Source organism: Erinaceus europaeus, chromosome 12 (assembly GCF_950295315.1).
Source record: "Erinaceus europaeus chromosome 12, mEriEur2.1, whole genome shotgun sequence".
In the NCBI taxonomy this organism is placed as follows: Eukaryota; Metazoa; Chordata; class Mammalia; order Eulipotyphla; family Erinaceidae; genus Erinaceus; species Erinaceus europaeus.
The window spans coordinates 19,425,450-19,441,349 of NC_080173.1; the positions used below are offsets into that span (position 1 = coordinate 19,425,450).

At 37.6% G+C, this 15,900-nt stretch overlaps 1 protein-coding gene across 5 annotated transcripts in view; it reads left to right on the plus strand.

Moving 5' to 3' along the window:
* The window catches only part of FRMD4B (FERM domain containing 4B), a 407,614-nt gene that overhangs the window by 211,868 nt on the left and 179,846 nt on the right, over nt 1–15,900 (plus strand). The window contains exon 1 of one of the 5 annotated variants that reach the window (XM_060202893.1): nt 15–103. The exons of the other annotated variants lie outside the window; for them this stretch is intronic. Within the exon in view, the coding sequence (XP_060058876.1) occupies nt 80–103 (24 nt within the window). The 5' untranslated portion in view covers nt 15–79. Of the gene's footprint in view, nt 1–14; nt 104–15,900 lie in introns of those variants that run through there. 5 annotated transcript variants of the gene reach the window in all.

The following is a 15,900-nucleotide window of genomic DNA, read 5'->3' on the forward strand; positions in this document are numbered from 1 at the left end:
GAGAACACACACAGGCACATACACACAAGTGCTTAATACACATGTCCTTTGTCCTGCACGTCCTCTCCAGTCCTCTTAAATGAGCCGAGATCATGGTTCGGAGGTAAGAACAACTTCTCTTACATTCTTCTCTGCAGATCATGTACTGCTGCTTTCTGAACTCTTAAGGCATTATCTTAGCAAAATCTTGGACAGATTTTAGCAGTATACTGAGGCAGACAAATCTAAGTACTAGCATTCCAGAACCCAGTTTTCAGAAAAGAAAAAAATCTAAGAAATGTTTGTCATCTTTCTTTTAAGAGAATTACTCTATCCAAAAAGGAATTGGGTATGTTTCAGTTTTGCCATCGAAATGAAAATGGTTCTTAGCATCCACCTTTCAGAGGGGGTTGGGCTTCTGACACGATTTGAAATATTGCCTCTGTTGCCTGAATGATTCTAAAAGGTGAATTCCTTGTGTTCTCTCTGTTAACCATCCTACTACTTACTACCCTTTTTCTTTTCCTTTTTTTTTTCTTTAAAGTAAGAGTCAAGCTCCTTTACAGACTTTGAAATAGCAGTAAGAAAGCAGGGGCTATGTTAGTAAATACAGCAGGAAAATGTTTTTGAATTTGCAGTTGCTAAGTATCTCAATACATTGTATTGGGGGCTTCTCTATTTTTGTGTTTGACAGTAAAGATCCTTTGGGGGTCTGGAATTCATTAGTCACTTCTTTAAAAGGACCCTTTAACTTAAGCCCCTCCCTGTTTTGCTTAGGGAAAGGAGGGAAATTGAATCCAACACACACACACACACTGGTCTAGTTCGGGTGAAGATTATGAGATCAGGATTCAGCAACTCAAAGTAAGCACCTCAGAAACTCCATTTTGGGATATAAATGTCAATTAATGAATGAAACTCTTTCCTCTCTTATAATGTGGTTTTAGGAAGCTCATTAAATCCAAGTTCATGGATTCATTTTCCCTGATACGTAAATGTTGGATATGGAGGCAGGGAAGAAAATCTAAGTCGACTTCAGAAAACAAAGGAAGGGAGTCAGGCGGTAGCGCAGCGGGTTAAGTGCACGTGGCGCAAAGCGCAAGGACCGGCTAAGGATCGCGGTTCAAGCCCCTGGCTCCCCACCTACAGGGGCATCGCTTCACAGGCAGTGAAGCAGGTCTGTAGGTGTCTATCTTTCTCTCCCTCTCTCTGTCTTCCCCTCCTCTCTCCATTTCTCTCTGTCCTATCCAACAATGACAACAATAATAACTACAACAATAAAACAACTAGGGCAACAAAAGGGAATAAATAAATATTAAATAAGTAAGTATTTTTTAAAAAGAATAACGACAACCATGGTAAAAATAACAAGGGCAACAACAACAAAAAAGGAAAAGAAAGAAAGAAAGAAAGAAAACAAAGGAAATTGTCTCATTTAGGAGACTGCAAAGCTCTGGGTATGGAAGGAAGTCTGTGGAGGAAGTGTTAGGATCGGATAGAGAAGAGAAACGTCAAGGAATTAAATATATCACAATAGGGACTGGGATAGTGTCCTTTAGCCATGGTATAACACAGGAGTGAAACCTTAAAAATGTGCCTTAGTCAGTCCTGTCTGAAGGTATCTAATGATCTGAAGGAGAGAAAGGAAGATAATCTTACTCAAAATGCAGTCTTTCCTCATAGATTCTCAGCATTATGATAACCCAGGGCCTTGCTTTAGGTGAACTTATTGGTTGTTGTTTGTTTTTTGTTTTGTTTTGGTTTGGTTTTGCCTCCAGAGTTATTGCTGGGGCTTGGTGCGTGCACTATGAATCCTCTGCTCCTGGAGGCTACTTTTACCCTTTTGTTGCCCTTGTTATTTATAATTGTTGTTGTTGTTATTGTTATTGTTGTTGTCATTGTTGTTGGATAGGACAGAGAAAAATCCAGAGAGGAGGGGAAGACAGAAAGGGGTAGAAAAAGATAGACACCTGCAGACCTGCTTCACCTCTTGTGAAGTGACACCCCTGCAGGTGGGGAGCCAGAGGCTCAAATCATAATCCTTAAACAGGTCCTTGCTCTTCATGCCACGTGCGCTTACTCTGGTGCCTACCACCGTACCCCTGAACCTATTCTTAAGACTCAGACTGAAGTCTCCCTATAAAGTTTTATAATATGGTCCCTTCAGGAATGAGAACCGGATCTCTTACCAGAGACATTAAAATATCCTCAGGCATATCAAGTTCCACTCCAGATCATATTCTGTGTGTTTTTATTTATCATTTATTTGATCCTCTATTTCAAAGTATACAGGGAAGTTATGACTACTATACTAGGAGTTCAACAGTCAGCTGCTCACCCTAGTAGCTACTGAAAGGAAGGTTGGTGGCTAAATACTTCCAGTTAAGTAGAGTTATTGAATATATTTTTACCATGGAACATTTGATCCCAAAGATAACTTATAAATCACTTTGGCCCCAGCCCCTAATTCTCTTACTGAAAAGATAAAAATCCAGAGAAGTGGAGGAATTTTTTAAGGTCTTATGTCCTTATAGTAGGAGTAAGGGCTAAATTCAAGTCTTCTAGAATCTATACACTGTACTTTTCTGATTGCTCTGCCTAATTTCCAGCATCCCTTTACTTCAGGCAGTGAGGACTTCTTCTCATGCACAAATTTCTGTCTAGGAATAGAAATAGGAAATATGCATCCCAAATGAGATTCTGCTTCTTATTTTGCACTGCTTCTAATTGCTGACAGAAACCACTGGGCAGGTGCATGAAAGACACTAAGTAGAATAAACCATCTACACAGCAAACTATAATACTAGGTTAAAATGTACGGAAATACTTTCTTTGCATTGAATATATTGGAACCTAAAATATTAGCAAATTCTTCATAGAGGCCTGCCTCAAGTTCATAATTCAAATATGAGATGTTTGTCCATGAATTGGAGTCCATGGGGTTTAAATTAAGACTTTTTTGTTTAATCTTGAAAAATTACTCAAATTTTAAATGGAAGAATTTTTTTTCTAAAAAGGGAGGATAAAACTGAGTACAGGTAAAATATACATTAACATATGTTAATATGAGCTGGAAAGGTTTAATGGTTTATCATTATAAACACAATCTAAGAAAAGGAAAAGTATAAATATATTCTGTGTTTCCTTCATATGCTTTTTAAAAAGAAAAGGAAATCTTTGCAGATGGGACTTTAAGGGTTTATTCACATTTGTTCTTTTGTTTTGGTTTATTTTATTTTTTAATATCTTTAAGTTAAAAGCAGAGTTTGTACTTGTTCTTTCAAGGTTGTACTTTATATTACCCTTTCTACTAGCTATATTTATGCTCAGGTTTTCCTATCAAGAATGGGGTTAGTACAGAAGCTGACCTTCCTTAATAGAGAATCTTTCTCTTGTAGAGAAGAGTGACATCAGTGTTTTAAAAGCAGACTAGACAGAACTTGGCTTTAGGTCTCACTGCCAATCACCGACAAGCTATATGACTTGAGCAGCTAATTTTTCCTGTCCAGAATTGTAGGAAAAGAATTTAAAGTGTTGTTGAGAATCTTTTCAATTCGAAATTTGCTTGAATCCTAATTATTTTCTGTTACTTCCCTGTTACCCAGGTGAATTATAGCTGTATTTTTCACTCTTTTTATCTGCCATCTCCCTTTCTCTTCATTTATTTCTTTCTCATCTCTCTTCCTTCTTCCTTTCTGCAACACTTACCTCTTTACGTGGGAAGGAATTGAGGTTATGGACTGTCATGGCTCAGATGCTTGGGGAGCCATGACAGTATATGGTAGGAAAGAATTTAGGCCAAGTTGGAAATAGAAAAAATTCTCAGCCTAATAACTAGAATCAGATGTTGCAATACTATCTTGGAAGAAATCAGGACCTTGTGAGAATTGGTACAACTTTTATATTAAAACTGAACACTGTGGGAGCTGAGTGATGGTGCATCAGGTTAAGTGCACATGTTACAGTGCTCAAGAACCCAAGTTCAAGCCCCCAGCCCCCACCTGCAGGGGAAAACTTTCCAAGTGGTAAAGCAGGACTACAGGTGTCTCTTTCTCCCTCTCTATCACCCTCTTCCCTTTTGATTTCTGGCTGTTTCTATTTAATAAATAAATAAAGATAATGCCAAAAAAAATCCTGTCCACTGCTCCTTAAATAGTCTCTGGTGTGTACTGCACCAGCAGTGGACTGGGCATGGACTTACAAAATAAGATGCATCCACTGTATCTGTGAAACCTTGACCAGTCTGAATGTTGACTGGAGCTCTCCAGGGACCATCTCTGGCTCTTATAAGTTTGACTTTCTGTCCCTCTGCCGCACATTCATTCAAATACCAACAGCTTGAAAAAGCTATTGACAAGAAGTGACTGTGAAGGGGCTGAACAGTGGTGCATCTGGTTCAGTGCACACATTACCATGTGCAAGAACATGGGTTCAGGTCCCCTGTTGCCCCTGTAGGGGAGAAGCTTCATGAATGCTGAAGCAGTGCTGCAGGTGTTTCTCTTCCTACCTATCAGAACTTACGCTCTCAATATATTTCTGTCCTATCAAATAAAAAGTAGTAAATAAATACTAATATATATATATATATATATATATATATATATATATATATAAATGATTGTGAGTATTGGACTTCAGTTACTATTTTGAAGTCAAAGGGTTAAACAGACAAGGGTATGTAGGTAGAACTGAGCTTGGTGTATTGCACAAAAGTAAAGGACTCTGGGGTGGGTAGGGTGGAGAGTACGGGTCCTGTAAAAGGATGACAGAGAACCTAGTGGGGGTTTTATTGTTATGTGGAAAACTGAGAAACGTTATGCATGTACAAACTATTGTATTTACTGTTGACTGTAAAACATTAATCTCTCAATAAAGAAATTTTTTTAAAAAGTAAAGGACTTGAGTAGGGGTTGGGAGTAGGGATGAGGGTGAGTGTTCATGTCTTAGAACATGATAGTAGAGGAGGACCTAGATGGGAGGTTAGAGTGCTATGTGGAAAAATGAGAAATGTTACACTTGTACCAACTACTGTATTTTACTATCATCTGTAATCCATTAATTCCACCAATAAAGGGGGGGGAGTAACTGAGCAATGCTGACTACAACAATGACATCCTCAAGCATTCAGTGATTCATTGGTAGGGCAACTGTTCTGTTTTTTGATGGACTGTTCTCAAAACTGAGAGGAATGATGAGAATTCAGCATTTCACATCTTCATATGTAAATTCAGCTTTGCCACTTATCAACAGAGTGGATCTAAGGTCTACAGAGAGAGATAAATAAAATTACTTTTTAAGGTTGTTGAGAGAATTAGAACTGTCCTCTGGCACTGAATATGTATGTCATAAATGGTAATTAATACTTAAAAATATTATCATTCATTAGGGAAAGATAGAAACAGGCTGGGGGTATGGATTGACCTGCCAATGACCATGTCCAGCGGAGAAGCAATTACAGAAGCCTGACCTTCTACCTTCTGCATCCCACAAAGAATTTTGGTCCATACTCCCAGAAGGGTAAATGTTAGGGGAATATGACTAGAGGGTTCTGAACTCAAATTCCATCAGGACCTGAAGAGAGGAGAGGAGAAGAAAGAAAAAAAGAAGGGCAGTCAGAAATAGTAGGTGTAACTCAGAAAGGAAAAGAAGGCAAGACCATAGGGGAAAATGGACAAATATATATAAATGTAGATAGATAGTTATAGAAATAATAGCCCATACTTATGATCTTGGGAGAACTAATGGAGACACAGAACTCTGTTGGTGGGAACAGTGTAGAATTATACCCCTGTTATCTTGTAATTTTATAAATCACTAATAAAAATTAAAACATATATATTATCATTGCACATCTTTTCCAGATATAGAAAATAAAGCCAGTGATGCCATAAAACTAAGTAGATACTGCCAGAATGTTTAGTTACATTTAATGAATGGATGAATTTTTTAAGGGACCTTTATATTCATGATAGAAAAAAATAGAAACTAGTTATTGATGACTCACACTTGGATCTTTTTACATCTTGACTATATCCATCAACCTGCCATCACTTTGGCAATATGAGACCACATGTCCCTGTCAATATTTGTCTGGACTTCACAAATAACTGATTGCAGTGTATCTATTGCAGATTTCAGTCTTGAGGCCTGAGGTAAAATGTTTCTCTGTTAAGGATCTGGTTCTGAACTTTTTTTTTTTTGTGGTCACTGCTTCCAGTGGTCTTTTTTTTTTTTCACTTTTCTTTTCTTTTTTTTTTTTTTATATAGGACAGAGAGAAATTGAGGGGGGTGAGAAGAGATAGAAAGGGAGAGAGAGAAAGATAGACACCTGCAGACCTGCTTGAACACTTGTAAAACAGATGCCCTGCAGATGAGGAATGGAAGCTCAAACCATGTCCTTGCAGCTTGGTAATATGTGCACTTAACCAGGTGCATCACTGTCCGGCACCCCTAAACCATTTTAAAAACCTAGATTCTTTACGAATCTAATGAGAATCATAGAATGTCTTCCTAAAAAGGTTGTACCAACACATTTTGCCTGTATTTTCAAACTCTTCTAAACTCTTTAACAAGCCCATGAGAAGTCTGTGTGTCCCATTTTAAGTACTATAGTACTGAATGGGCTGTGTGTGTCTTTCAGAGAAATGGTGAGAAACTAATTGACCTCTGTATGTGATACCCAAGAAATAAGTTTTTCTGGAACTCATTAGCATATAATCACACTTCAGTTTGTTTGAGTGTGGTGCCAGGAAACTGATATGGGCTCTATAAGATGTTTAGAAACTAAGGCAAGTCCTGCCAGCTCCCCTCCTATAACTATTTATACTTCTCCTCTGAGAATAACAGTCATACTTTAGCAACAACCAGGGTGCGGTGAAGGTAGATTCCCTCTTGGTATTTGGCCTCATGTTGAATTGAGAGTAAGGTCACTCTAGTGGGACCTGAAAGTAATTGCTCTGTTCACCATTTGAATAGTCATCTGGCTTAAGGGATTCATCTGAAAATCTGCAGAGATTTTGTAGTAACCGCAGTATTTGAGATGGAACAATAAGACGTTGTTTATGGTAACCGTGTACATCCCCAAGTGCTCACCTAAAGGAACAAGCATCCCTTTTATTAAAACAAGTATACAGATCCTATGTGCACAAATCTTGCTTTGCAGTATCTTCTTGCCTTGTTTTTTAAAAGAAACTATTTATCAACCAGTTATACTTTGAAATATTTTGTAGGAAAATGTAAGACTACATTATTTTCCCAACTTTTATGAAATAAATGAACAGCTCCATTTTTACTGAGCAGTTATTTATGGAATATGGTGCTACAAGCTGGAGGTGCAGTGGCTAGGAAGACAGATATGGTCCTTGGAAAAAATATTAAATAACAAAACATATTATTTAATCACAAAGTGCTGCCAAAGAGAGGAATAAAAAACTAAAGGGGCAAATAGCACTCACTCATAATAAGAAATATGAAGCCCAGAGCTATTCCAGACATTCTGTGCGCATTAGCTCATTTTAACGAGCTACACAGCCTGACACCAGGACAGTTTTCAAATTAGGCGAACAGGGAAACCCAGTAACAAAAAGATGATGTTATTTACTCATGACTCCAGCAAAATAGCCAAGTCAGGATTTGAACCCCCAGTCATCTGACTGAAGAGTCTTTGTTCATATCATACCTACTACATTATGGCTTTTTATGAGAAAGTGACTTCTAACCCATTTTTCTAAGGATAAATTAAATTAGACTGCTTCTTTTTATACCACTTATGCTTAGTAGTAGGGAAGAGAGTATATAGAAAGAACTAGAAGGGGACCAGTGTTACTGAGTGAGGAGAAGAAGTTGTTGACAAGTCCAGGAGAAAGGTGAATGTAAACAGGGCTTAGTGGGACATCGATCAGAAGATTTTTTTTTAATGGAATTAAGTCAATTCTGAATCTAAATCCTTTAACAGGATACCGTCTGAGGACCCTCCCCTCTTTGATATGAAAACATTGAGAAAAGTTTTCCTGAAATGTCTAGATTGTATTGAGTGATTTTATTACTGTTTATATAGAAGGGCACCTAAACTGTCTGAGTTCAGATAAAGAAATCCATTAAGAGTTTAAATGAGATGCCCAGGGCTCTACCAGCTCATGTTAATCAGGCTTTTCATTCAGGTTGGCCTAATGCCAAAGTCTATGCTTAACCCTGCATGATATGCCTAAGTCCCTTTGCATATTGCACTTCCTATTTTACAGATGTGCAAACTCACCAAAGTTAATTACAGAACTGACTGTTAAACTTGGATTTTCCACCTAGTTTCATTTCTAATATCAACAGTTAAATCTCATAGGGGAAATTAAAAAGATAACTAAATAGAACACTGTGCACCATCACCATGACCTGAGACAGCCTTGTAAACAAGTTACAGATTTACCAGCCCACCATTAAATTGACACAAATAGATCCAAAGAAGATGGCAACCTGTATTTGGATGTAACTATTAAGTGTTTGGAAGAGAGAATTGAGAGGCAACACAAAAGAGCTTTAGTATTTATTGGGTACTTAGTGCTAAAACAGTTTGTTACATGTTTAAATTCACATTTTCTTCATAGTAAATTTATGAAGATGGTCATGTTTATATCTTCATTTTACAAATAGGGACTACTATAAAGTCTTCTGGGTTTATTTGTTTGTTTGTTTGTTTTCCTATTTTCCTTTACATATGTCCTAGAGCTGTAGCCCTACTGGTGGTACATTGGATAAAGCATTAGACTGTCAAACATAAGGTCCCAAATTCAGTCCCTGACAGCACATGTTCTGGTGTTCTTGTTTCCCCCCCCTCTCCCTCACTTTCTTCCTGTCTTTCAAATTAATTAATTAATTAATTCTTAAATAAATAAGATTAAAACCTGATTTTTAAAAAATGTCCCCATATTGTTTATCCTCCAAGTCTTTTAATTCTCCAATGACATTATAAAAGACAGTTGTGTAACATATACTAAACCAACCAAGCATGTACCTGCTTCAGGACCTTTGCACTCATTGGCTCTTGTTTAGAATTTTTTCCCCTCAGATTGTCCCTAGACTTATTTTTATCATGCCCATCTTGGATTAAACATCGTTTCTTCAAATAATATTTTTCTGACTACCCTGTGGCAACTCACATTATATTCTCCCTCCATATCTCTCTCTGTCTCCACCAGAGTTATGCTGGGGCTCAATCCCACATGTCTCCACTACTCCCATTGACCTTTTTTCATCTTTAGCTAGGGGATAAGAGACAGAGAGATAGAGATTGAATGAGAAACCAGGAGAGAAGGAAAGACACTAAATGTGGAACTATACCCTTGTAATTTTATGACCCTGTAAACCATTATTATCACTCATAAAAATAAATTTAAAAAAAGAGACACCATAGCACTCCTCTCTGCCGCTCATGAAGCTTCCTTTTCTGAATGCTCCCATCTGGTGACCCCGAGCATGAACCCCAGTCCTCATGCAGGATAGCATGTGTGCTTTACTAGGTGAGCTGCCTATTGGGTCCTATTCTGTTTTCTTGTTTTCATGGTGCTTATCACAGTGTGAAACCATCCTGTGTGTTGGTAGTTCTTTGTTGACTATTTCCTTCACTATTAAATTCATGGGAAAGAAATCCTTTGACTAGACTGTGTTGCTGCTAAATACCCAGAGTCTAGTATACAACAAGTGCTCAATAAATATTTGTGCAGAGGAGTCGGGCTGTAGCACAGCGGGTTAAGCGCAGGTGGCGCAAAGCACAAGGACCGGCATAAGGATTCCAGTTCGAACCCCGGCTCCCCACCTGCAGGGGAGTCGCTTCCAAGCGGTGAAGATGGTCTGCAGGTGTCTATCTTTCTCTCCTCCTCTCTGTCTTCCCCTCCTCTCTCCATTTCTCTCTGTCCTATCCTACAACGACAACAACAATAAAACAACAAGGGCAACAAAAGGGAATAAATAAATAAAATAAATATTTAAAAATAAATAAATATTTGTGCAGTTGATAAAGTGATCAAGCTGCATTTGAAGCTATGTGTTCAGATTTATTTTTTTTCCACTTTATTGGGGGTAGAGTTAATGGTTTGCAGTATAGTTGCTGACATAGCTACAACCTCTCAACTCTCCATAATAGGTATCTAAAAGATACCTAGGTATCTTTCCCTTCCCCAAACTAGGTCCTTTTCTACCATCATACATTAGCATCCTTCATCTCATCCCTTTTTCTCCTTCCTCAGAGTCCATTGCTTTAGTGCTATGTATCACACCCAGTCTAACTTTCAACTGGTGTTTCCCTTTACTACCCTTGTTTCCTAAGTTCCACCTATGAGTGAGATCATTAGGTATCCATCCTTCTCTTTCCAGTTTATCTCTCTTAACATGATACCTTCAAGTTCTGTCCAAGATACAGAAATAGATATGGCTTCATCACTTTAACAGACATATAGTATTCCATCATATATGTATACCACAACTTTCTTAGCCACTCATCTGTTTGGTATCTGGATTGCTTCCAAACTTGGGTTATTATACATTGTGTTGTTATGAACACAGGTGTACAGACACTACTTCAGATAGGTGTCTTTGGTTCCTTTGGATATACCCCCAAGAGAGGAATTTCCAGGTCATAGAGTACAACTTTCTAGCATTCTGGTGAATCTCTAGGACTGTTATCCTCAGGGGGTGGGCTAATTTATAATTTAATTTGATGTAGTCCAATTGTAGTCATTAAGTGAAGTGGCATATGGGCATAGTACTGTAACAGCTTTATGGACCTCACAGAGTATTGTGGTACGCCTATATCATCTAGTAGGGAGGGGAAAGAAGCAAAATTTCTCCAGTATTTTTTTTTTATTTAATCCCACTTCCACCACCAAATTTTCTCCTTCAGGTTACATATCCAAGAAAAAGGTTGGGATAGGGCAGAGTCCCTAAATAATTATCAGAGTTTATGTTAAGAATTTATTTTTTATTGGGAAATTAATGTTTTACATTCAACAGTAAATGCATTAGTTTATACATGCATAACATTCCCCAGTTTTCCATATAACAATACAACCCCCACTAGGTTCTCTGGCATCCTTTTTGGACCTGTATTGTCCCCCACCCCCACCCCAGAGTCTTTTACTTTGGTGCAATATGCCAATTTCAGTTCTTCAATCTTCTGGAAGACTTTTAAAAGTAGAGGTATTAGTTCTTCTTTGAAGGTTTTGTAGAATTCACTTGTAAAACCATCTTAGTCCAGGACTTTTATTTTTGGGAAGGTTTTTGATAACTGTTTCAATTTCATTACCTCTGATGGGCCTGTTCATATTATCTAGTTCCTCTTTACTTAGTTTTGGAAGTTCATAGGTATCTAGGAAATCGTCCATATTTTCCAGGCTCTCTAGCTTGGTGGCATACAGTGTCTCCATGATATATTGAATTTCTGTGGTGTCTGTTGTGATATCTCCTCTTTCATTTACTATCCGATTTATTTGGGTCTTCTCCCTTTTTTGTTTTGTGAGTCTGGCTAAAGGTTTGTCGATTTTGTTCACTCTTTTGAGGAACCAAAATTTACTTTCGTTGATCTTTTGTATGGTTTCCTTATTTTCAGTGTTACTGATTTAGGCCCTAACTTTAGTTATTTCTGTCCTTCTGGTTGCTTTATGGTTCCTTTGTTCTTCTTCTTCTAGATATTTATGATGTGCAATTAGGCTTTTTATTTGTGCTTTTTCTTGTTTCCTAATGTGTGCTTGTATGGCTATGAACTTCCCTCTCAGTACTGCCTTAGCTGTGTCCCAAATATGTTGATAGCTTGTGTCTTCATTTTCATTGAACTCTCGAAACATTTTGATTTCTTCCTTGATTTCCTCTTTGACCCAGTAGTTGTTAAATAGTGTATTGTTAAGCTTCCACATTTTGGGACTATTACTTACCTTGTGTTGATTGTTAAGTGTTAGTTTAATTCCACTGTGGTCTGAGAAGATGCTTGGGATGATTTCAGTGCTCTTGAATTTGCTGATGCTGTCTTTGTGGCCTAACACATGGTCTATCCTTGAGAATGACCCATGTGGATTTGCATAAAGTGTGTATTCCAGTTTCTTGGGATGAATAACTCTGAAAATGTCCAATAGTTCTAGTTTATCTCCTCATTTAGCTCCCTTATGTCTCTATTGATTGTCTGCCTGGATGATCTGTCAAGCTGAGAGAGTTGGGTGTTGAAGTCCCCTACTATGACTGTGTTGTTATTAATATATTGCTGTAGCTCTTTCAGTAGATGTTTGATGTATTTAGATGGCTTCTCACTGGGTGCATAGATGTTAATAATTGTTAAGTCCTCTTGATTGACTGATCCTCTGAGCATTAAGTAATGTCCATTCCTATCTTTTTAATTTTATTTATTTTAAAGTCTATCATGTCAGATATGAGAATAGCTGTTCCTGCCCTTTTTTGTGGGTCACTGGCTTGTATGATAGTTTTCTATCCTTTCACTTTAAGTCTGTGTTTGTCTTGTTGAGTTAGGTGGGTTTCCTGTAGACAGCATATTGTTGGGTTGTATTTTCTGATCCATCTTCCTACTCTGTGATTTTTAATAGGTGAATTCAGGCCATTGACATTTATTGATATCAAAGGTTGAAGATATTTTAATGCCATTCTTGTAGATTTTTAGAATGCTCTGATATATGGCATATATATGGTGGTGTGTCTGTTTCAGAACTTCTTTCAGGGCAGGCTTGTTGATGGTTGACTCTTTCAGCTGTTGCTTGTCTGAGAAGGTTTTGATGCCTCCATCTAGTCTGAATGACAGCCTAGCAGGATACAATATTCTTGGTTGAAAGCCTTTCTCATTCAGCACTCGATAGATAAATTGCCATTCTCTTCTGGCCTGTAGTGTTTGTGTGGAGAAGTCTGCTGCTAAACTTATGGGTTTTCCTCTATAGGTGACTCTTTGTTTTTCTCTTGCAGCCTTCAGGATCCTTTCTTTCCGTATTCCTTTCCATTCTAAATATGATGTGTCTTGGTGTCTTTAAGTCTGTTTGGGACCCTTTGGGCTTCTTGAACCTTTATGTTTTTGATGTTGTCTAGACTAGAGAAGTTCTCAGCTATTATATCCTGAAGAATGCTTTCTTCCTCTCCTCTTCTTCCTCTGGTAAGCCAATAATGCATATATTATTTCTTTTGAAGTTATCCCATAGGTCTCTGTTGTTATTTTTAGTATCTCTTAATCTCTTTTTGAGATCTCTTACTTTTTTAGTTGTCCCTAATTCATCCTTGGTCTTGCTAATTCTATCTTCTGCCTTATTTATGCTATTCTCTCTCCCCTCTACTTTTTTCTGGAGTTCATCTATTTTGTTACTCTGTTCTGATACTGTTTTAGCTTGTTCAGCTAGTTGTCCTCCTAGCTCAGCTATTTCAGCTTTGAGCACTCTAATAACCTTGAGATAATTAGTGTTTTCTTCCAGAGTCTCATTTGTTGTTTTCACATTTCTGATGACAATTCTTTCAAACTCTTTACTCACTCCTGTGATTATTTCCTTAACTAGTGTTTGGATGCTGACCTCATTATTTTGTGCTTCACCCTTTGGGGGACTTTTAGCTGGACTCTTGACCTGGTTCATTTCTCCAATATTTCTTTTTGTTGGTTTAGCCATTTTATATAGTATGTTATGAAGTCCCTCTCTCAGTACTTTTCAGATTACTGATCACTCTTCCCTGAATTTACTTGTGTCTATGTAAGGTAATAAAGGTTCACAGTTGTGGAAATTGACAGTTGTTTCAATATTATTTTAATCCCTGAGTTGGAGCACAGTGGCTTAAAGGCCTCTTTTGTTCTTTTTTTTTTCCCTATAGGCTATGGGAGCCTGAGGGCTTTTAAACTATAAGTAGTCTTCTTAGCTTATTCCTTCACTCCTGACCAAGAGATAAATAAGGGTGTGGCAGAGATAATCCAGTGGTTAAGCAAAGAGACTCTCACAGCCCCACCGCTAGGCTGCTGCAGTATAGATCTTCTCCTGAATTTCCTTGTTAGTTCTCTGTCCCCTGCTATCAGCACAGGGCCTCCCCCCACACACACACTGCTCCAAATTCTGAGGGTAGTAGCAATGGAGACTCACAGTTGCATGTGGTGAATCTTAGGGGAGTCTTCTTTTCCCTTCAGCCATCTTTTTGTTAGTGAAACAGACTGGAGGTGGTGTCTCAATTGGTAAACTGCTGGACTGTTACCAGCCACTTAATCTCTCCCTAGGCTCCTCTCTGTCCATGAGGCACACGTGTTTGCACTCACCAGTGATTCAGTAGGTTCCTGAAGTCCTTCTAGTGCTGTCTTGTTTCGGTCCCAGGTAGTCTCCTTTGGTATTCCTAGTTGACCTGGGAGAGGAGAGAAGAATTTATGAAGAGCATTAATCTCTCAGTTTGTAAATGAGATGAGTCTCAGACTTCATGATCAAATGTCTAATGTCACAGAGCCAATAATTAGAGAGAAGATGAACCCAATTTCTTTTCCTCTTTTTATTTCCCCCTCTTGGGGGAAGAATTCCTTTTTGAATAAAAATTTATTTTATTCTTTTCCCAAATTATTTTTATTTTAGAAATAATAGTTTATAAGACAACTTTGTTGATGTGTCAGTACAGTTATTTATCTCCCTATGATGTGTTTCTTTTCTTTTTCTTCCTTTAGACACTCTCCTTGAGGCTAGCACCACTGGCCATACCTAAAGGTACTCCAGTACCTTTAGAGTGTGAGCTACATCCAACATACTCTAGAACATTCCCATCACCACAGAGAATGCCACTGGACACTGAGTCAAAATTATTGGCTTTATTTAACTCAATCTTTATGGAGAAAGAATGAATGTCACTTTAAGTGACCTTTCATGATCTGTAAATGAAAGTAAGTTCTGGTTACTTTAACTATGATGTTAAAGTAGTAATGCCAGGTGTCTGACTATGACCACTGCTGTCTCAAACAAATAATAACAAAAAATGTGTACTCTGTATTTTCTCCTCAAGAGCCTGGCACAGAGTTGATATTCAAAAATATCCATTCACTAGAAGGAAATTAAAAAATAAAAGCAGTGAATGAAGCCAGAAAAATGGATAATGTTCACAGTTTAGTGAAAATTGAATATTCTAGAATGTGAAGGAAAATATGATAAAATAGTGTAATATCCAATTACAGGAAAAGCAGGCCTGGTTATCCTTGGTGCAATTTTCACCAATAACTTAATCTTGTATTGAGGAAAAAAGAGACATAGACTTTCTCTAGGAAAGCAAAAGTTCAATGAGTTGTCATACAAGCATTGTAATAGAGCAAAACTGAAGATTGTAGATATTCCTAATTTTCAGGCAAACATTTGTGGAGATATTGGATAACAGTTTGTTTGGCTCTTACATGCTGATATCTTCTCCCTCCACCTTTAGTCTTTGCTGCAGGATCCACTTTTCTTGTTTAAAACAAACCACTTCTCTTTTATAAAAATCTTTCATGCTCTAGTATATTAAACCATCTAAGACTCTAAAAAATGACAATGGTAAGAATACTTCCCAAGTCAGAAAAATCCAGTTTTATCTCCAGAGCTGGTATGTAATTTATCAGCTTTTAAAAAGTGCATTTCTTTTCTTAGAATTCAAAAGACTTTGGGACTGACAACATGTTTCTAATGGAACATCACATATTCCCTAGAGCAGCCCCAGGTTGTGTAAGCTGCACTTTTTTTTTGCAATAGTAATTTAATATTATGGAAGTTTCACTGTCAAATGTCTAAGGTGGACCACTAAATGCAGAAGATGAATTATAGTTCAGTCACTCCTTTAAATTTTTAATTTTTGATTAATACTCTTATGTAAGGGTTAGGAATTTGTTGGTGATCAGGAGACAGAGAACCCCACATCTGAACCTTGCTTTTGTTCAGCTGTGTGTCCACAGAGAAGTGTTTTTTTTTT